The sequence below is a fragment of the Perissodus microlepis genome, chromosome 9, assembly GCF_051167445.1.
Source record: "Perissodus microlepis isolate ML-2025 ecotype Zambia chromosome 9, ASM5116744v1, whole genome shotgun sequence".
NCBI classification, from domain to species: Eukaryota; Metazoa; Chordata; class Actinopteri; order Cichliformes; family Cichlidae; genus Perissodus; species Perissodus microlepis.
Genome location: NC_140469.1, coordinates 32198658 through 32221049, shown reverse-complemented (window position 1 = coordinate 32221049; position 22392 = coordinate 32198658). Strand labels below are relative to the sequence as shown.

General features: G+C 45.9%; 1 protein-coding gene across 1 annotated transcript in view; it reads left to right on the top strand.

Moving 5' to 3' along the window:
- Positions 1–22392, top strand: part of dnah5l (dynein, axonemal, heavy chain 5 like) — a 60585-nt gene that overhangs the window by 26538 nt on the left and 11655 nt on the right. The window contains exons 31-62 of the mRNA XM_084940351.1: positions 6281–6409; positions 6509–6724; positions 7411–7557; positions 7647–7819; positions 7892–7962; positions 8073–8180; positions 8626–8813; positions 9039–9233; positions 9957–10091; positions 10238–10295; positions 10395–10526; positions 11123–11340; positions 11421–11555; positions 11700–11876; positions 12283–12372; positions 12471–12605; positions 13229–13330; positions 13422–13589; positions 13670–13876; positions 14058–14150; positions 14425–14661; positions 16133–16198; positions 16346–16486; positions 17305–17436; positions 18542–18652; positions 18736–18890; positions 19695–19816; positions 20081–20310; positions 20439–20597; positions 20678–20834; positions 20940–21085; positions 21445–21579. Coding sequence (XP_084796477.1) covers positions 6281–6409; positions 6509–6724; positions 7411–7557; positions 7647–7819; positions 7892–7962; positions 8073–8180; positions 8626–8813; positions 9039–9233; positions 9957–10091; positions 10238–10295; positions 10395–10526; positions 11123–11340; positions 11421–11555; positions 11700–11876; positions 12283–12372; positions 12471–12605; positions 13229–13330; positions 13422–13589; positions 13670–13876; positions 14058–14150; positions 14425–14661; positions 16133–16198; positions 16346–16486; positions 17305–17436; positions 18542–18652; positions 18736–18890; positions 19695–19816; positions 20081–20310; positions 20439–20597; positions 20678–20834; positions 20940–21085; positions 21445–21579 — 4668 coding nt within the window. The remainder of the gene's footprint in view (positions 1–6280; positions 6410–6508; positions 6725–7410; positions 7558–7646; positions 7820–7891; positions 7963–8072; positions 8181–8625; positions 8814–9038; positions 9234–9956; positions 10092–10237; positions 10296–10394; positions 10527–11122; positions 11341–11420; positions 11556–11699; positions 11877–12282; positions 12373–12470; positions 12606–13228; positions 13331–13421; positions 13590–13669; positions 13877–14057; positions 14151–14424; positions 14662–16132; positions 16199–16345; positions 16487–17304; positions 17437–18541; positions 18653–18735; positions 18891–19694; positions 19817–20080; positions 20311–20438; positions 20598–20677; positions 20835–20939; positions 21086–21444; positions 21580–22392) is intronic.

The window sequence follows — 22392 nt, the reverse complement described above, 5'->3', positions numbered from 1 at the left end:
TGACACACTATACAGGTGACACACTATACAGGTGACACACAATACAGGTGACACATTATACAGGTGACACACTATACAGGTGACACACAATACAGGTGACACATTATACAGGTGACACACTATACAGGTGACACATTATACATGTGAAAAGTTATACAGGTGACGCGTTATACAGGTGACACATTATACAGGTGACAAGTTATACAGGTGACGCGTTATACAGGTGACACATTATACAGGTGACACGTTATACAGGTGACAAGTTATACAGGTGACGCGTTATACAGGTGACACACTATACAGGTGACACGTTATACAGGTGACACGTTATACAGGTGACACACAATACAGGTGACACACAATACAGGTGACACACTATACAGGTGACACATTATACAGGTGACACACTATACAGGTGACACACTATACAGGTGACACACTATACAGGTGACAAGTTATACAGGTGACGCGTTATACAGGTGACACACTATACAGGTGACACGTTATACAGGTGACACGTTATACAGGTGACACATTATACAGGTGACACATTATACAGGTGACGCGTTATACAGGTGACACACTATACAGGTGACACATTATACAGGTGACACGTTATACAAGTGACACATTATACAGGTGACACATTATACAGGTGACAAGTTATACAGGTGACGCGTTATACAGGTGACACACTATACAGGTGACACGTTATACAGGTGACACGTTATACAGGTGACACACAATACAGGTGACACACAATACAGGTGACACACTATACAGGTGACACATTATACAGGTGACACACTATACAGGTGACACACTATACAGGTGACACACTATACAGGTGACAAGTTATACAGGTGACGCGTTATACAGGTGACACACTATACAGGTGACACGTTATACAGGTGACACGTTATACAGGTGACACACAATACAGGTGACACACAATACAGGTGACACACTATACAGGTGACACACTATACAGGTGACACATTATACAGGTGACAGATTATACAGGTGACACACAATACAGGTGACACACTATACAGGTGACACATTATACAGGTGACACACAATACAGGTGACACAATATACAGGTGACACATTATACAGGTGACACACTATACAGGTGACACGTTATACAGGTGACACACAATACAGGTGACACACTATACAGGTGACACACAATACAGGTGACACAATATACAGGTGACACATTATACAGGTGACACACTATACAGGTGACACGTTATACAGGTGACACGTTATACAGGTGACACACTATACAGGTGACACACTATACAGGTGACACATTATACAGGTGACACACTATACAGGTGACACGTTATACAGGTGACACATTATACAGGTGACACACTATACAGGTGACAGATTATACAGGTGACACACAATACAGGTGACACACTATAGAGGTGACACACAATACAGGTGACACAATATACAGGTGACACATTATACAGGTGACAGATTATACAGGTGACACACTATACAGGTGACACGTTATACAGGTGACACACTATACAGGTGACACACTCTACAGGTGACACACTATACAGGTGACACGTTATACAGGTGACACACAATACAGGTGACACACTATACAGGTGACACACAATACAGGTGACACAATATACAGGTGACACATTATACAGGTGACACACTATACAGGTGACACACTATACAGGTGACACGTTATACAGGTGACACACTATACAGGTGACACACTCTACAGGTGACACATTATACAGGTGACACACTATACAGGTGACACGTTATACAGGTGACACATTATACAGGTGACACACTATACAGGTGACAGATTATACAGGTGACACACAATACAGGTGACACACTATACAGGTGACACACAATACAGGTGACACAATATACAGGTGACACATTATACAGGTGACAGATTATACAGGTGACACACTATACAGGTGACACACTATACAGGTGACACGTTATACAGGTGACACACAATACAGGTGACACACTATACAGGTGACACACAATACAGGTGACACAATATACAGGTGACACATTATACAGGTGACACACTATACAGGTGACACACTATACAGGTGACACGTCATACAGGTGACACATTATACAGGTGACACACTATACAGGTGACAGATTATACAGGTGACACACAATACAGGTGACATACTATACAGGTGACACACAATACAGGTGACACAATATACAGGTGACACATTATACAGGTGACACATTATACAGGTGACAGATTATACAGGTGACACACAATACAGGTGACACACTATACAGGTGACACACAATACAGGTGACACAATATACAGGTGACACACAATACAGGTGACACACTATACAGGTGACACACAATACAGGTGACACAATATACAGGTGACACACAATACAGGTGACACACAATACAGGTGACACACTATACAGGTGACACGTTATACAGGTGACACATTATACAGGTGACAGACTATACAGGTGACAGATTATACAGGTGACACACTATAGAGGTGACACACAATACAGGTGACACAATATACAGGTGACACATTATACAGGTGACAGATTATACAGGTGACACACTATACAGGTGACACGTTATACAGGTGACACACTATACAGGTGACACATTATACAGGTGACACACTATACAGGTGACACACAATACAGGTGACACATTATACAGGTGACACACTATACAGGTGACACACAATACAGGTGACACATTATACAGGTGACACACTATACAGGTGACACATTATACAGGTGACAAGTTATACAGGTGACGCGTTATACAGGTGACACATTATACAGGTGACAAGTTATACAGGTGACGCGTTATACAGGTGACACATTATACAGGTGACACATTATACAGGTGACAAGTTATACAGGTGACGCGTTATACAGGTGACACACTATACAGGTGACACGTTATACAGGTGACACGTTATACAGGTGACACACAATACAGGTGACACACAATACAGGTGACACACTATACAGGTGACACATTATACAGGTGACACACTATACAGGTGACACACTATACAGGTGACACACTATACAGGTGACAAGTTATACAGGTGACGCGTTATACAGGTGACACACTATACAGGTGACACGTTATACAGGTGACACGTTATACAGTTGACACATTATACAGGTGACACATTATACAGGTGACACATTATACAGGTGACACACTATACAGGTGACGCGTTATACAGGTGACACACTATACAGGTGACACATTATACAGGTGACACGTTATACAGGTGACACATTATACAGGTGACAAGTTATACAGGTGACGCGTTATACAGGTGACACACTATACAGGTGACACGTTATACAGGTGACACGTTATACAGGTGACACACAATACAGGTGACACACTATACAGGTGACACATTATACAGGTGACACACTATACAGGTGACACACTATACAGGTGACACACTATACAGGTGACAAGTTATACAGGTGACGCGTTATACAGGTGACACACTATACAGGTGACACGTTATACAGGTGACACGTTATACAGGTGACACACAATACAGGTGACACACAATACAGGTGACACACTATACAGGTGACACACTATACAGGTGACACATTATACAGGTGACACACTATACAGGTGACACATTATACAGGTGACACATTATACAGGTGACACACTATACAGGTGACAGATTATACAGGTGACACACAATACAGGTGACACACTATACAGGTGACACATTATACAGGTGACACACAATACAGGTGACACAATATACAGGTGACACATTATACAGGTGACACACTATACAGGTGACACGTTATACAGGTGACACACAATACAGGTAACACATTATACAGGTGACACACAATACAGGTGACACAATATACAGGTGACACATTATACAGGTGACACACTATACAGGTGACACGTTATACAGGTGACACACTATACAGGTGACACATTATACAGGTGACACACTATACAGGTGACACGTTATACAGGTGACACATTATACAGGTGACACACTATACAGGTGACAGATTATACAGGTGACACACAATACAGGTGACACACTATACAGGTGACACACAATACAGGTGACACAATATACAGGTGACACATTATACAGGTGACAGATTATACAGGTGACACACTATACAGGTGACACGTTATACAGGTGACACACTATACAGGTGACACACTCTACAGGTGACACACTATACAGGTGACACGTTATACAGCTGACACACAATACAGGTGACACACTATACAGGTGACACACAATACAGGTGACACAATATACAGGTGACACATTATACAGGTGACACACTATACAGGTGACACACTATACAGGTGACACACAATACAGGTGACACACTCTACAGGTGACACATTATACAGGTGACACACTATACAGGTGACACGTTATACAGGTGACACGTTATACAGGTGACACACTATACAGGTGACAGATTATACAGGTGACACACAATACAGGTGACACACTATACAGGTGACACACAATACAGGTGACACAATATACAGGTGACACATTATACAGGTGACAGATTATACAGGTGACACACTATACAGGTGACACACTATACAGGTGACACGTTATACAGGTGACACACAATACAGGTGACACACTATACAGGTGACACACAATACAGGTGACACAATATACAGGTGACACATTATACAGGTGACACACTATACAGGTGACACACTATACAGGTGACACGTCATACAGGTGACACATTATACAGGTGACACACTATACAGGTGACAGATTATACAGGTGACACACAATACAGGTGACATACTATACAGGTGACACACAATACAGGTGACACAATATACAGGTGACACAAAATACAGGTGACACACAATACAGGTGACACGTTATACAGGTGACACACTATACAGGTGACACACTATACAGGTGACACACTATACAGGTGACACACAATACAGGTGACACACTATACAGGTGACACACAATACAGGTGACACAATATACAGGTGACACACAATACAGGTGACACACAATACAGGTGACACGCTATACAGGTGACACGTTATACAGGTGACACACTATACAGGTGACACACAATACAGGTGACACAATATACAGGTGACACAATATACAGGTGACACACAATACAGGTGACACACTATACAGGTGACACACTATACAGGTGACACAATATACAGGTGACACACAATACAGGTGACACACTATACAGGTGACACACAATACAGGTGACACAATATACAGGTGACACACAATACAGGTGACACACAATACAGGTGACACACTATACAGGTGACACGTTATACAGGTGACACACTATACAGGTGACACACTATACAGGTGACACACAATACAGGTGACACAATATACAGGTGACACACAATACAGGTGACACGTTATACAGGTGACACGTTATACAGGTGACGCGTTATACAGGTGAACAGCCAGCAGAACCCGGCTCAGGGAGGGGCGGGGCCATCTGCTGTGATTGGTTGGGGTGAGAGAAGGAAGACAGGATAAAAGACATGCTGTGGAAGAGAGACAGAGGTTAATAACAGATATGATTCAATGCAGAGAGGTCTGTTAACACATAGTGAGTGGAAAAACTCAATGCATCATGGGAAATCCCGGCAGTCTACGTCTATTGCAGCATAACTAAGGGAGGATTCAGGGTCACCTGGTCCAGCCCTAACTATATGCTTTAGCAAAAAGGAAAGTTTGAAGCCTAATCTGGAAAGTAGAGATAGTGTCTGTCTCCTGAATCCAAACTGGAAGCTGATTCCACAGAAGAGGGGCCTGAAAACTGAAGGCTCTGCCTCCCATTCTACTTTTAAATACTCTAGGAACAACAAGTAGGCCTGCAGTGTGAGAGCGAAGTGCTCTATTAGGGTGATATGGTGCTACAAGGTCATTAAGATAAGATGGGGCCTGATTATTTAAGACCTCATCATACCACATCATACAAGTGACACATTATAAAGGTGACACATTATACAGCCTGTAAAGGGTGTCACCTGTATAATGTTTCACCTGTAAATTACAGGTGACACACTATACAGGTGACACAGCAGCTCACAGGTTTCAGATCTGATGGGTTTGTATTTGCTGTCTGATGCTTCAGCTTCGCTCCTGCTGCTGAGTTTCTGCTTTCCTCTGATCATGACATTGAATCTGCTTCCTCGCTCTGTGTCTGTCAGGCTCATCTGCTCAGTCTGTTCGATAACGTTAACAGAGTTGTTTTCAATGAGAAAATCTACGACCAGATGATCAGTTTCCAGTCCCAAGAAGGAGAAACTGTGGAGCTGAGGCAGCCAGTCCTGGCACAGGTAATCTCACCTCCACATGGAGACCTCCCAGTAAGTTCCCCGTTACTTTTCCCTTAAACTGAATCATTTCATCAATCAGCATCTCACCTCCACTTGCAGGGGAATGTGGAGGTGTGGTTAGGAGAGCTGCTAGCTGGGGTGAGGGGAACCCTTCATGCTATCATCCGTCAGGCTTACCTGGCCATCAGTGACTCCGCCTTTAAGCTTCTGGAATTCCAGTCGGCGTTCCCGGCTCAGATTGGCCTGCTGGGAATCCAGATGATCTGGACGAGAGACGCAGAAGAAGCACTCGTCCTCAGCAAGTCTGACAAGAAGGTGCTTTTATGCCTCAATTTGAGCCAAACGTGACCATATTTATGTAAGAGGGTGGAGGTCTAAAGTTATCCAGTAATGCTGCATCACTTTGACTGTGTCTGCTACGTCGTAATATACAGTAATGTCCAACACAAACCACAGAATCACCCTCACTGAAACTATTGTTGGACAGTCAATTAACATCACAGCAGCCACATTATTGGTCAGATAATTGCTCTGAATATGCTTCCTACAGACTCTCAGTTAAAACTCAACTTTACAGCAGAAAGAAACAGTCAGTAATTATGGCTTGAATTTATGCAGAATTAAGAGATTGGCTCTTTTAGTAACAAGTCGATGCCGTTTCTTTGTGTTCATCGTGTTCTCTCTTCCACTTTTCAGGTAAGTGCGTTTTGTTTTAATTGTGTTTCAGTCAGAATCCAGTTAACATAACCAAACCCCGTAGCTGGGTAACCAAACCAACCCTCCAAGTTGGTTGGTACAAAAAGAAAAGAAAAACTGTGGTTTGGGTCAAAAGGCTAAACTCAAGCCCGTGTGGGACAGAAGAGTCTTGAGGCAACTTTTGTTGTGATTTGGAGCTCTCTAAATAAAATAAGATAGAATATAATTAAGGCTATGGTGATTATTTACAGGGTGTTATCGTGTTATTCTTCTCTCCTGACTGCCCCCATCTTATTGGTTGTCAGATCATGCAAACGACCAATCAGAAGTTCCTGAACCTCCTCAATGAGCTCATCGACATGACGACTCGAGAGCTGAGCAGGAACGAGAGGACCAAATATGAGACGCTGATCACCATCCACGTCCACCAGAGAGACATTTTCGATGATCTGGTGAACAAAAGAGCAAACATATAAACAAACATCTAAATACTGTTTGATAGTGTCTGTCAGAGTGGGTCATATGACTTTGTGTTTGTCAGGTGAGGATGAACGTGCGGTCGGCTTCAGACTTCGAATGGCAGAAACAGTCGAGGTTTTACTTCCTGGAGGAGACGGACAGATGTGTCATCCAGATCACAGATGTGGAGTTCAGCTACTGTAATGAATACCTGGGCTGCACAGACAGGCTGGTCATCACCCCGCTGACAGACAGGTACACACACTCCAGCCTCACTGACTGACGCCTGTGGACTGACTGATTCACAAACACTGAACATCTGTCCAGGTGTTACATCACTCTGTCCCAGGCTCTGGGGATGAGTATGGGCGGAGCTCCGGCCGGACCAGCAGGAACAGGTAATGTGTGTGTGTGTGTGTGCGTGCGCGTGTGTGTGTGTGTGTGTAAAATGAAGCTGAACTCTTGCATGCTGCTGTGGTTGTGTGTGTGTGTGTGTGTTTGTTTGCAGGTAAAACGGAGACCACTAAAGACATGGGTCGCTGTCTGGGGAAGTATGTGGTGGTCTTTAACTGTTCGGACCAGATGGACTACAGAGGACTGGGACGCATCTACAAAGGTGTGTGAGTGTGTGGATGGTGGACACTGGAAATATTGTCCTGCTGTTGTCACCGTCTTATCAACCCACTGAGTAGAAGAGAGGTTAGTCAACCACGAGGCCCGGCCCGCTCTGACAGGACAGGGCTCTGCAGAGGTTCACTACCTAACATGGACCCACAGCTGTTGTCTGTGGTATCTGGGAACCTGGAACAAATGTTCATTAGCTGTTCTTGAATAGAGAGCCATGCCAGAGCTGCAGATCCTCATGAAGACATGTTTCTCCTGAGTCAGAGACAAAAGTGTGGAAGTAAATATGTTCGAATGACACGTGGAGGCCAGTCGCCCACTCTTCTATGATACATAACTCTGTATGATACATAAGTCACAGCATCTTCTTAACATGTAATAAACACGTGATCGTTCTATCAAAATGCTGATCTGAACGTGCAGTGCTGTGTCTGCAGGTCTGGCTCAGTCCGGAGCCTGGGGCTGCTTCGATGAGTTTAACCGCATCGAGCTGCCGGTGCTTTCTGTCGCCGCCCAGCAGATCTACATCGTGCTGCAGTGTAAGAAGAACAAGAAGAAGCAGTTCGTCTTCACCGACGGAGATGTGGTCGACATGGATCCCGAGTTCGGCATCTTCCTCACCATGGTACCTCTGATCTAATGAACACTCTGGTGTTAGTATAAGTCAACCATAAATCATCAGAGTCACTCTGCATATGAATCAATGCTCTGTTCACTATTCAGTGTTCTTTAGGTGAGCAGTTGTGGATACATGAAGGCAGCTCAGTAACTACAGTGAGCCACAGTTCCAGCACTGAGCGTGCTGATGTTCCTCCGCTCAGAAAGTTCTAGTAACTTCTCGGTTTTCCAGAATCCCGGTTACGCCGGCCGTCAGGAGCTGCCTGAAAACCTGAAGATTCAGTTCCGCACAGTAGCCATGATGGTCCCGGACCGAGCCATCATCATGAGGGTTAAATTGGCCAGTGCTGGTTTCCGTGACAACCAGGTCCTAAGCAGGAAGTTCTACACCCTCTACAAACTGTGTGAGGAGCAGCTGTCCAAACAGGTGGGTGATCCTGCAGCTGTAACCACCACACATCCTGTCCTTCTTGGTGTTAGATGATGGATTTTCTCATTTCTCTGTTGCCCTTTGTGAGATTATAATATTATTTTATGCCATGTTAGACCCTTAATTAAAGATTGTGAATTATTATGTAGTTTTAGTTTGCATTATTCTCCTGAATTAGAAGAAGGTGATAACTATTGCATTTGTTAAGCTGATTTGCATTACATTAGACTGCTGGTTTATTGTGAATGAATGATATTGTTTTATGATGCATTATACTGCTGAGTTATGAGAAATAGTGTTTGCAGAAAGTCATCGCCTTATTTGTCTGATTAGAAGAGAACAGAACATACTGGAGTTTTCTGTCCCATCTCAGCAGGAGCAGATAAACAGGGAGCCAAGGTCGTAGCTTAGGCGCCGTGTGAGAGAAAGAATGTGAATGTTTAGGCTTTTATGATTAGGTGGGGCCACTAGAGGCTATAAGAGTTTGATCAATGCTCCACCATTTTGAGATCTGATGCTGTCTGCGTACGGTGTCCATCTCCCACATGTGTGATCATTAAAATCATCGTTTGACTCAACCCGGCCGGACCAGTGTTGTTATTGTGGTTTTTCCTCTTGTATCCATCCCCAATATTTGAATCCGTAACACCTTCTTTGTAAAGTGTTACTCATGCATTTAGTTATATTATTATTTATGACTTCTCTGGTCTTTCTTACCAGGTCCATTATGATTTCGGTCTGAGGAACATTTTGTCGGTTTTGAGGACGTTGGGAGCTGTGAAGCGATCTAACCCGTCAGAACAAGAGAAGACCGTGGTGATGAGGGTCCTGAGGGACATGAACCTCTCCAAACTGGTGTGTGTTAGTAATAAATGCAGAAATTAGACTTTATGTTTAAAGTTTTCATTTCATTATTATCAGACTGTTAGAGTTGCCCACTAGGGGGAGCCCTTGTCATTGCCACAGTCAGCCATCCTGATTGCTTGTGTGACTTTCTGCAGGTGGACGAGGACGAGCCTCTGTTTATGAGTCTGATCAATGACCTGTTTCCTGGCATTGGTACGTTTCTTTCACATAACACTGAAACACACTAGCAGAGGCTTCATGAGGACACGACGGCTCTCATACCGTGTGCTTTTCTTTCATCCCCCTCTGCAGTTCTGGATAAAGCCGGTTATCCAGACTTGGAGTCGGCCATCTTTAATCAGGCTCAGCAGGCCGGTCTGATCCCTCACCCGCCCTGGATCCTCAAACTGGTCCAGCTCTATGAGACGCAGAGAGTCCGACATGGTGAAGATCCCGACAGACAGACACAATTATCTGGACGCAGTGACACATTAATTAGTCTTTCTCGTCTCGCCACTCAGCTTCATTTACAGTTCCAGTGTAAATTAGTGGAAAGCAGGCTCAACATGAGTTTCTATGGTCATTAAACACATAAACTGCACGTTTAGACTCATCAGTCTAATGTGATGACAAAGTGCTGCAAAGGTTTGCTAACTTTCTCCTCAACATGAGGTTTAAACAGTTTTCAGTGCAGGTTATTATTCTACATGTACACAGAGCTTCACAACATTATGGCTTCATTAACGCTGTTAAACACAACACCAACACAATCTGTCTTTGGCTGCTGTCACAACAACATAACCCACACTTACTGTGGATATAGTAACAGGATATTACACACTTAGAAACCAACAGCTTATTAAAAACATAAATGTTATATAATATAATTTGGTATATAAAAGTTTAAAAAGCTTCTGGTGCACAAATCTTTATTTTATATGCAGCCAGTGTTCAATAATGCTGAGGTCACAGACACACTGATGGCAATGCTAAAGAGTCTTCAGCACAGATGGGAGTCGAGCTGTCCTGTGCTCGTGCAGGTATGATGACGCTGGGTCCGAGCGGTGCTGGGAAGACGGCGTGCGTCCACACGCTGATGAAGGCCATGTCTGAGTGCGGCTCGCCCCACCGAGAGATGAGGATGAACCCCAAAGCCATCACAGCCTCGCAGATGTTCGGCATGCTGGACGTGACCACCAACGACTGGACGGACGGCATTTTCTCCACACTGTGGAGGAAAACTCTGAAAGGCAAAAAGGTTGATGGAAGCTCAACATGTTCCCTACATTCATGATGCTCCAGTGCAGATGTATATGTACGTGTGTGTGTGTGTGTCAGGGGGAATACATCTGGATTGTGCTGGATGGTCCGGTGGATGCCATCTGGATCGAGAATCTGAACTCTGTTTTAGACGACAACAAAACTCTGACGCTGGCGAATGGCGATCGAATCCCCATGGCTCCCTGCTGCAAGGTCAAAGCAAAACAAACAAAGCTCACCTCACTTCAGCCAGACAGTCACTGTGGTGCAGTTTGACATAATCCACAAACATAATGATCAGAAAGCGGAGATGTATCGAGGTCAAGTCAGGCCATATATTTTATATTCTTCCCTCAGATTGTCTTTGAGCCCCACAACATCGACAACGCCTCCCCAGCCACCGTGTCCAGGAACGGGATGGTGTTCATGAGCTCGTCAGTGCTCAGCTGGAGGCCCGTCCTGCAGGCCTGGTTACAGAAACTAGCAGAGCAGCAGGCCAGCGCTCTGAAACACTGCTTCGACTGCTGCTACCAGGTGAGAGCCGCCGGGACACAGTTAGACTTATTTATCATTTTAATATTGATAAGATGTTACCACCTGGTCAAACATACACAACAAAGGAGGAGCAAAGCAGTGAACCATAAAATAACCTCATCTGAACTCAGCAAACAAGGATCAAAGCTTCTTAATTCAATTCTCTTCAGTTTTATTTATGTAGCACCAATTCACAACAACTATCACCTCCAAGCACTTTGTGTTGTCGGCCACAGACTCTCCAATATTACACAAAAGTTCTGTTCAGTTTGGTGTTTGTCGCTTGTTTCCAGCACCCATGTAGCCAAACATCAGTTACTGATGACGTTGTAAGCAGAGATTAGAAATGCATCAACCTTGAAGGTAAAGAAATCATCAAGGTTAGTTTTGTATTCTTCTGTTTCAGGACTTGTTGGACTTTGTCTTCACTGCCGTGTCCCCTAAGATGCAGGTGCTGGAGTGTATGTACATCAAACAGACTATTGACCTGCTGCAGGTAGGACACAGCAGTAAAACACCAGAAAAACTAGAATCTGAGTCTTCAAAGTTCTTGTTGCCCTTTTGTTTGGTTATTTTTCATATCTGTGCTTTCAGGGTTTGCTCCCCGCAGCGCAGGACAAACAGGGTGGCCATGATCATGTGGGACGCATGTTTGTCTTTGCGGTCATGTGGTCTCTGGGTGCACTGCTGGAGCTGGATGACAGAGCCAAGATGGAGGCCTTCCTGAAGGTGTGTGAAAGTTTTCTTTGACTCCATAACAAACCTCGTTTTCAAATCAAATGAACCCGTAGTGTGAATATTTACAGTCTACAGAGGCGGGATTACTCACCTTTACCCGCCCCCACCCTTAAGTAGAGGGCTAGGATTAAGGCTATGACCTACCCACGGTCCTGGTCAGATTCTCGTACCACTTTTCCAACACACTGACGTCTGCTCCTAATCTAGAACAGTTTCACCATTTTATGCTAAAAGAAAAAAAGTTTGCAGTACTTTGTGTACAACCTTGGACCCAGTGACACCAGTGCCATTTGAAGAGCCTGTCACATTAGAAAGAAAATGATCCCCAGTTCACAGACTGATGATCAGCACCCACTTTATTAAGTTTAGATGCCAAACCAATCAAACTTTGACTGGTTCCAAGCAAAAAGGTAAAAGACGTCTAACAAAGGGTCACTCATCTGGAAATGAGTCAGTCCAGCTCTGTTATCACAATCCTGAACACCACGGCCTCCACGGCTGGGCAAACGAGTCACATGGGACTTTAAAAAAAGGTTTTTAAAGGATATATCTGGTTGGAAATGGATGTAAATATTCCATTTGAGTTGAAAGGTGTTTTTGTTTTTGTCTCAAAGGGCCACAGCTCATCTCTGGACCTGCCACCCACTCAGGACGACCAGACCATCTTTGAGTTCACCGTCAGCGAGCAGGGACACTGGGAGCACTGGTCCAACAAGGTGAGAGGACTCTATGTTTCTCCTGAGTGTTAATCACAGAGAATGAAGTCAGCATGCTGCATGCATGTCCTGTGTTTATGGTTCTGATCAGGTCCCAGAGTATGTCTACCCCAAAGACCACGTCCCTGACTACTGGTCCATCCTGGTTCCCAACGTAGACAACGTGAGGACGGACTTCCTGATGCAGACCATCATGAAGCAGAGGAAGGCCGTGCTGCTGATCGGAGAGCAAGGAACAGCCAAGACCGTCATGATTAAAGTAAGAGTGCGCTCAGCCGTTCACCAGCACAGGCTAGCACAGGCTACAGCATGCAGCTTGCTCTCTGGCTCCCCCTGTAGGGCTACACTGGAAAGCTCGACCCAGAGCTCCACCTCAGTAAGACGGTGAACTTCTCTTCGGCCACGCTGCCCGGCATGTTCCAGAGGACGCTCGAGAGCTACATCGACAAACGCATGGGCACCACCTACGGGCCGCCGGCCGGACGCAGGATGACCGTCTTCATAGACGACATCAACATGCCCGTAATCAACGAATGGGGCGACCAGGTGGGCTTCAGGCTCTCTGTGATTGGTCAAACCTTTGCTAGCTTACCTCTTTGTTTCTCACAGAATAACCTCCACATCACAAATAACCAATCAGCTCAGTTTTCCCCCACCCTGTTCTCTTTAATATGCATGTAACCAATCAGACTATTGTATCTCTGACACGCCCCCACATCTCACTCAGATAACCAATGAGATTGTGCGTCAGCTGATGGAGCAGGGAGGTTTCTACAGCCTGGATCGTCCAGGAGAGTTCATCACTGTGGTGGATGTTCAGGTGAAGTTTGGCTGCGGTTGGAGCGCTGTGGCACATTCTGGATGTTTCCATGATGACAGACTGATGAAGGTTACTGTGAGCAAAGGCAGGAGGACGCTACAGATATACTGGAGTATTACAGCTGTACCTAAAGTGGAGGGAAATATATGAAGTGAACACAAACCTGTTGGTTTGAGGGATTCCTTCAAAAGTTTTAAATCATAAACAGAGAGATGATGATGATGTTAGATCATCTGCTCTGTGACTGACTGATGTGTGTAATGATGTTTACCAGCTGGTGGCAGCCATGATTCACCCCGGCGGCGGTCGGAACGACATCCCTCAGCGTCTGAAGCGCCAGTTCTCCATCTTTAACTGCACGCTGCCCTCCAACTCCTCCATCGATAAGATCTTTGGCACTGTGGCTCAGGGCTACTTCTGCCCAGAGAGAGGCTTCCCCGGCCCGGTGTGCCAGCTCGCCGCCGCCCTCGTCCCCACCACCAGGCGGGTGTGGCAGGCCGTGAAGGCGAAGGTTTGTTTTTTAAATAAGATCAAATTGGACCTTCAGAATAAAAGAAGGCTAAAATGTATTTAATTCTTTATAAACAGTCATTAAAAATTATATTTAAAGCAGCTGATGATCACTAAAAGATCCCTCTGAGCTTCTTTCAGGTTAATTCTCATATCTTTGGAGGACACGAGGAGGGACTGTGTTCTAATCAGGATAATCAATACTTGATAATCAAAGTCATCATAAAACTTCACCCAGTATGTATCAGATCTATGCTCGTGATTAGTTCACCTCTTCATTTAATGATGGAGATTAAATGTCTCTGCTTTTCATTTGAAGGTCACATTTACTGCACAGATTCAGATTTTCAGACACCTGATGCCAATTTTGTCACGTGAAGGCAAGATAGGACCCAAAGTGCAGACGCAGAGAAGAAACAGTGCAGTGAAAACAGCTTTATTGCTCATACATAAAATAAACGAAAATACTAATAAAGTAAACAGGCAGGCTGGCAAACAGAACACAGTGTGAGATGAGGGAGGAAACACAGGGCTTAAATCCACAGAGGGAGCAATCAGGGAGACGGGAGGCAAACACAGCTGGACAAATCAGGGCTGACGACACGAGGAGGCAAAAGCAGACACGTTGAAGGAGTCTCATGTTAAAGTAAAAGAGGAAATGTTCCGGTCACTGGGGGACTCAAACGCAGGACTTCTTGCTCAAAGGAAGAACAGAAGGCTTTTCCTCACAAACACCAGGTGAAATGTGTGACAGGGACTCAGTGCTATATACAAGCGTGCGGGGATCAGGGCTCCAGGGAATCCACGGGGAAAAGCAGGGCAACACTCTCACTCCTCTTCGGTCTCTCTCGGCGTCTCACCAGTCATTCACTCCTCTCTCGCACCAGAAACTCCGTAGGGAACAAGAGCAGGTCCAGGGGGTCTGTACACAGGAAACAAAAGCGTTAACACAAGAAGCTGAGACGCAGGAACTAGACTGTAGTGTCCAAGCAGGGATTTCACTGACACAGGTCAAGCAACGATCCAGCGAAGAGCAGTCTGGCTTCTTCCCTTTAGTAGAGGCCAGTTAATGAGACGCAGGTGTTGATCATCTCCCAGGTATGTAGGCCAAAGGCGGAGCCCACAATGAGCTCCGCCCAGGCGACAGAGGGAGAGAAAAAGAACACAAAGCAGAACTTCTCAGGCAGATCGGCCGTGACAGGAAACACAGACGCAGCCTCGACGAGGGGAGACAGAGCAGCTATGGACACAGAAACCATAGACAGAGAACTCTAACAAAGAAAGAGACCAGAAATGATCAATAACATCAAAGTTCAATAATAATGTCAAACTGCAAACTCTGGCTCGACGACCCAGGCACCCGAACAAATTTGACATGTTGATGAGTTTTGCTGTAATTGTAACTTTGCTTGACTTGATTTTGTTTGCATTCAGTCTGGATGTTTCTCAGATGTGATCTTCTCTCTCCTCAGATGTTACCGTCTCCTGCAAAGTTTCACTACATCTTCAACCTGCGTGACCTCAGCAGAATCTGGCAGGTAGAAAAAATCACACGTAGTTTTATTTCTTCTTCTTTTAATCCTGAATAAACGTTTTGTCCTTTTTCCTGAGACTTTCTCACTCGTACATTTATCCTGAAGCAACTCTCTGACCCGGCGATGTGAACGAGTCCCTGTGTGTTTCAGGGGATCCTCACGGTGAAGTCAGAGGTGTGTCAGAGCTCTGAGCTCCTCTCCGCTCTCTTCCATCACGAGTGCTGCAGAGCGATCGCCGATCGATTCGTCGACAGCGGCGACAGACGAGCGTTCGGCAGCATCGTGGAGGCGGTGTGTGCGCTCTGACATCAGCACTGTGACCCTCGGTCACAGCTTACAGAACAGAAAGAACATGATCTGCTGCTTGTTTTGGCAAAGACTGAGTTTCATTTTTACACTAAATAACTCAATAATTGTTAATAACACTGAAAACTAAGAGAAGGGGATTTCTGGGAGATATAGTTGATCCATTTTTAGGAAATTTGCTCGTCAAATAAAAGATTCCAAACTGGCAGCTTCATTAACCCTGGATGTGACAATAAATGATCAAAATCTCAAATATTTCATTCTTTTACAGATGATTTGCTACCAGAGGAGCTTTGCATGAGTCACAGTTCAGAATAATCTTTATTTCTCTGATATCAGGCTTTTGTTCAGGAATGAAATCAGCAGCTATATGAACGTCATCGTTACATCTTTGGTCCGCTTCTGCCGGCTCTCGTGTTGCGTCTGTGTTTCCTGCCTGTGCGTCTTTGTCACCCTTTGTGTTCTGTGTTTGTCGTCTTTTTGTGTGTCTGCCTTTACTTCCTGTCGTTGTGTTTTTCCCGCCCTGATTGTTTCCACCTGACTCTGTGTTCAGTCTTGTGTTTTACTTCCTGCTTCTGTTTTCTTGGTTTGATTCACGTCTAAAAGTCTTTCTGTGTAAAACTGAATTTTCAGTGCAAAATAAAAACATTGTTATCCAATAAACGTCTCTGGAATCAGAGCCGACAGATTAAAGATGATACAGGAACTTATCTCATGAGACAACAACAACTTTTTATTTAAAGTGCGGCATAAACAGCAGTGAGTAAATCTCCTGTACTGTATCTAACGCTCCTCTCCCTCAGGTCACAGTGGAGGATCATGGGAGAGCTCTGACTGAGCATGCTCAGTGGAACAGCTGCTTTGTGGACTTCCTGCGTGAAGCCCCGGAGGCGACGGGAGATGAACCTGAAGACGCTGAGCTGGAGGCTCCGAAGGTCTCAGAGTCTGATTTATTTTAATATTTTTATTAAAGTGAATTTTTTTATTTAGTTTAGTTAAATAAAGTCCAGCAAAAATTAAAAGAGACTAAAGCTGTGTCCCAAAACGTCAGCTGCATCCTCCAGAGGCCGCGTTCGAAGGCCGATTACGTCACAGCCAGGCGGCGAAGGCTGTCCCAATTCGTCGACTCCTTCAAATGCGGATGAGAAATGCGTCCTTCACTGAAGGATGGGTCGGGTGTGTCCTTCGTGGCCCACCATATCCCAGAATTCATAGCGCGGCCCAGCCAAACTCCAGTTTCCAACAATGGCGGCCGCTACTAAGTTTTAAAATTACTCTTACTAATCTTTCTGGGTCACAAAATAAACTTTTAACATATTTTCAGGCGAGAAAGTAGCTGTGTAAACATCAAATACCTGCTCGGTTTATCAAGACATCACATATTTGCAAAAGTGTTCCGACGTTTTCGGAGACGTCTGTTACCCACCAGCTCGATAGCTGACCGGGGGGTTCAAAGGTCACTCGAGCCGGTGAGAGCAGCGGACTCCCGGCTTCATCGTTTTCAGACCCCCGCTCTTTCACTACTCAGGTTAAATATGATATTTAAGTCACTCGGATAACTTAAAAATGTAATTGTTTGCCTTTTTTCAGTGTTTTATTTGTTCCGGAGTAAATCGGTTTGGCTGAGATCAAAGTCATTAGCTTAAATAAAACTTTATGAATCCATTGGGAGGGTTCCTCCGGGGTTTTCACACAGCTGAATAAACGTCAAACAGAAAACTGATTAAACAGAAGTGTGAGACGGTCGAGAGTTTACTCCAGTGTCCTGTTATATTTTAGACAGCAAGGAGCAGACGGCCGAGTTTATTAAACTCCACCCAGACAGCGGTGACGCTAATCTGAAGGCTAGACCGTCCAATTTCACAGCCTCGCACTTTCGGCCTTCTCGGTCTTCGAGGGACCCGGCCCACGTAGACCGCGAAGGCCGGGTCCTCCGAAGGATGCGGCCGACGTTTTGGGACACAGCTAAAGTCTTCAGGTTCCTCAGTGTTGGATAGTTTTCTGATGGTTTCTAAGTGTGGACACTGATATGATTGACAGGTGTACGAGCCAATCCCATCGCTGGACCTTCTGGCAGAGCGGCTCTCGGCTTTTCAGCAGCAGTACAACGAGGCGGTGAGAGGCGGAGCCATGGATCTGGTCTTCTTCAAGGTGATGATGACTCCTGTCACACTCTTCACCTTCACCATGACCTTTGTTCATATCAGCTGATGGTGTGTGTGGTCCAACGACAGGACGCGATGATCCACCTGATGAGGATCTCACGCATCCTGAGGACGCCACAAGGAAACGCCCTGCTGGTCGGGGTGGGAGGGTCGGGGAAGCAGAGCCTGACGAGGCTCGCGTCGTTCATCGCAGGATACCAAACCTTCCAGATCACACTGAGCAGGTGTGTGCTTCCTGCGATTCATCGTGACCAACGGAAAATAAACACAAATAAGTCAGGTGTGAAAAACAAACTCACTGGGCAGAAGTGTAAACAAGTGGTGGGACACAGTCTCAGTGACCCACCACTCGTCCAATCAGCACTCGTCCAATCAGCACTCGTCCAATCAGCACTCGTCCAATCAGCACTCATCCAATCAGCACTCGTCCAATCATCATCCAGTGTCCCTCATCCACAAGATATTCACACTCCTCCCTTTCAGGCAGAACTCCTCACAAACCCGCAGAAGAAAGTCTGTAAATGAAGTTCTGTGATAAACTATTTTATTTATATAGCAGCAAATTAAACAACAGCCGCCTCACTGTGTTTATACTGTAAGATAAAGACCCTACAATAACACCACCAATCAGACGACCCCCTGTGAACAAGTACTTGGTGACAGTGGGAAGGAAAAACTCCCTTTTAACAGGAAGAAAAGAAGCAGAACCAGGCTCAGGGAGGGGCGGGGCCATCTGCCACCACCTGTTGGGGGTGACGGAGGAAGACATTCATTTACTTTTCGAACATTCTGCCCCCAACAAATATTTAACACAATAAAAAGGAATTTTCTTCCTGCTGAAAGGGAGTTTTTCCTTCACAGGGGATCGTCTGAGTGTTGGGGCTTCTCTGTGTTACTTACAGTATAAGTGTGTGTGTGCGTGTGTGCGTGTGTGTGTGCGTGTGTGTGTGTGTGTGTGTGCGTGTGTGTGTGCGTGTGTGTGTGTGTGTGTGTGTGTGTGTATGCGTGTGTGTGTGTGTGTGCTGCAGGTCGTACAGCAGCAGTAACCTGCTGGAGGATCTGAAGTCTCTGTATCGGATCGCCGGTCAGCGCGGGAAAGGCGTCACCTTCCTGTTCAGCGACAATGACATCAAAGAAGAAGCCTTCCTGGGTGCCAACGATCAGCTGACAGCTTTGATGATTCACAGATGATGAAACTCGCTCAGTTTGCACCACAGCAGAACAAACATCAGCTGAAACTTTATCTGTTCATGTGAATCATCATGTGAAATATCAGGAAGTCTGAATGTAAAAGGAGGAAAACAGATTTTTTACACTGTTTGATTGTCCTGCTGATGGAAGCAAAGGTCAGAGGTCAGGAGGTCATGGGGTCAGGGCCCGTCTTGTTTTCTGACTCCTGTCTCCTCTCCTGCAGAATACATGAACAACGTCCTGGCGAGCGGTGAAGTTTCCAACCTGTTTGCTCGAGACGAGCTGGATGACATCACTCAGGACCTGATTCCCGTGATGAAGCGCCAGCATCCTCGCCGCCCGCCGACGCCCGAGAACCTCTACGACTTTTTCCTGTCCCGCGTGCGGAGCAACCTCCACGTGGTCCTCTGTTTCTCGCCTGTCGGGGAGAAGTTCCGCTCTCGTGCCTTAAAGGTGCGGCGAGGACTCAGGTTCACTGGTCACATGACCCTGATGATGATGTAAGCTGGTGGAGCCAAAGGCTCCGTCCTCCTAAGAATTACTGTTTCTCATCAGTGACCTTTGACCTCTGCCCTGAACAGTTCCCAGGTCTGATTTCCGGCTGCACAGTGGACTGGTTCCAGCGTTGGCCTCAGGACGCCCTCATCGCTGTATCGCATCACTTCCTGTCTCAGTACCAGGACCTCCGCTGCTCAGAGGACGTCAAGCAAAGCGTTGTGGTTACCATGGGAACCTTCCAGGTAGCCCTCCCACAATAATCTGGTAGCTTATAATTGCCAGCGTGTTGAGCGGACTGATCACATGACCGAGATGTTCACAGGACCTGGTGGCAGAGAAGTGTGGCGAGTACTTCGAGCGTTTCCGCCGCCAGACGTTTGTGACGCCAAAGTCCTACCTGTCCTTCATCGACAGCTACAAGCTGGTCTACACGGAGAAGATCGCTCACGTCGGCACGCTGGCCGAGCGCATGCAGACAGGTGAGGATGGTTTGATGGGAGGGGCTAAACCGTCCTGTACTTCCTGTCTCAGGTGGAGGTGGACAGGCGAGCTGATGCTGCGCATGCTCGTGATGCTTCCTGCAGGTCTGTGTAAACTGATGGAGGCGGAGCAGTCGGTGTCTCAGCTCTCTGAGGAGCTGCTGGTGAAGGAGAAGGAGCTCGCCGTCGCCTCCCAGAGGGCAGACCAGGTCCTGCAGGAGGTCACGGCCAAAGCTCAGGCTGCCGAAAAGGTGAAAAAACATGTTTCCTGTTAGCGAGCGAGACCGCAGGTCAACAGCGACGAGTCTGAAAGGTTTATTAGTCTGTTATGAAACATAAAGCTAACGTGAAGGAGCCTCAGACGCTGTTTGTCATCATGTTACTGAACAGAAGTGCAGAGCGAACGAGGAACAACATGTGAAACGTTGAGTGATGGTCACAGATGTGTCTGACTCTGGGGTGAACCTCTGACGTCCTCAGTTTGTGCTACACAGTCTTCATTGGCATTTTTCTTTTAATTACATGTAAACCGGGAGCTTTACAAGTGGGCGGAGTCAGCTAGCTGTGGATCACACAAACGCACGTTTAATGCCCCGCTCTGTGGTTACAGGTGAAGCAGCAGGTGCAGAAGGTGAAGGATAAAGCTCAGCTCATCGTGGACGAGATCGAAGCCGATAAAATGGCAGCAGAGTCCAAACTGGAGGCTGCGAAACCGGCTCTGCAGGCTGCTGAGGCTGCCCTACAGGTTACACTCAGTCCTCCATTGTATTTACACGTCCTCCACAGAGCGCTCAGGTCAGAGCGACGTAAGCTTCGTCAGCAGATGGCGAGCGGCCGTGTGTCCGTCTGTTTGCTGTGACCACGTGGACTCGTCCACTGAGTCTTTACATGACTTTACACGAGCTTCAGGTGGGCGACAACAGAAGAGTCAAAGCTTCACTGGCTTCAATTTGACTCAAACTGAACTAAAAACTGAAATAAAAGAAGAAGACGATCACAGAGAAACAATCTTAGCTGAAACGTCCGTGTGTGCTCACAGGTTTGAGTCCGTGTTCGCTCATGTACACACTCAGAGTGTCTGCATGACAGTAAATAGAGCTGGTCCTGTGACACCTGCTCACAGTTACATCTGTGTTACAATAATAATACAAAGAATAAAAAGCAGCTGAAACTGTCCGTCCATGTTCTGCTGCTTCTCAGCAGCCACCTCCAAACCAGAGCAGCACCTGCATCCCTCAGGTGATGGAGCAGGCCGCCTCCGTCCACATGTTGAAGGACGCTTAATGATAGAAAATGAGTGTGTGATGGTGTCAGTGAGACTGGTCACCAGTGTCAGCTTCAATGGTGCAGTGTGTACTGGGTGGTAGTCCCATGGTGGAGGGCCCAGTGGACCGATCTGAAACTAAGCTGCTAAAATCTGACCTGTAAAGTAAAAGCATATGAACCCGGCTCTGAGCACCGTTCATGAGAAAACCTCAGAGACCATCAAAGCTCCTGCAGACAAACAACAAGCGTTAAACGACCTGCCTGCATGTTTCTACGACACGCTGTCCTCCTG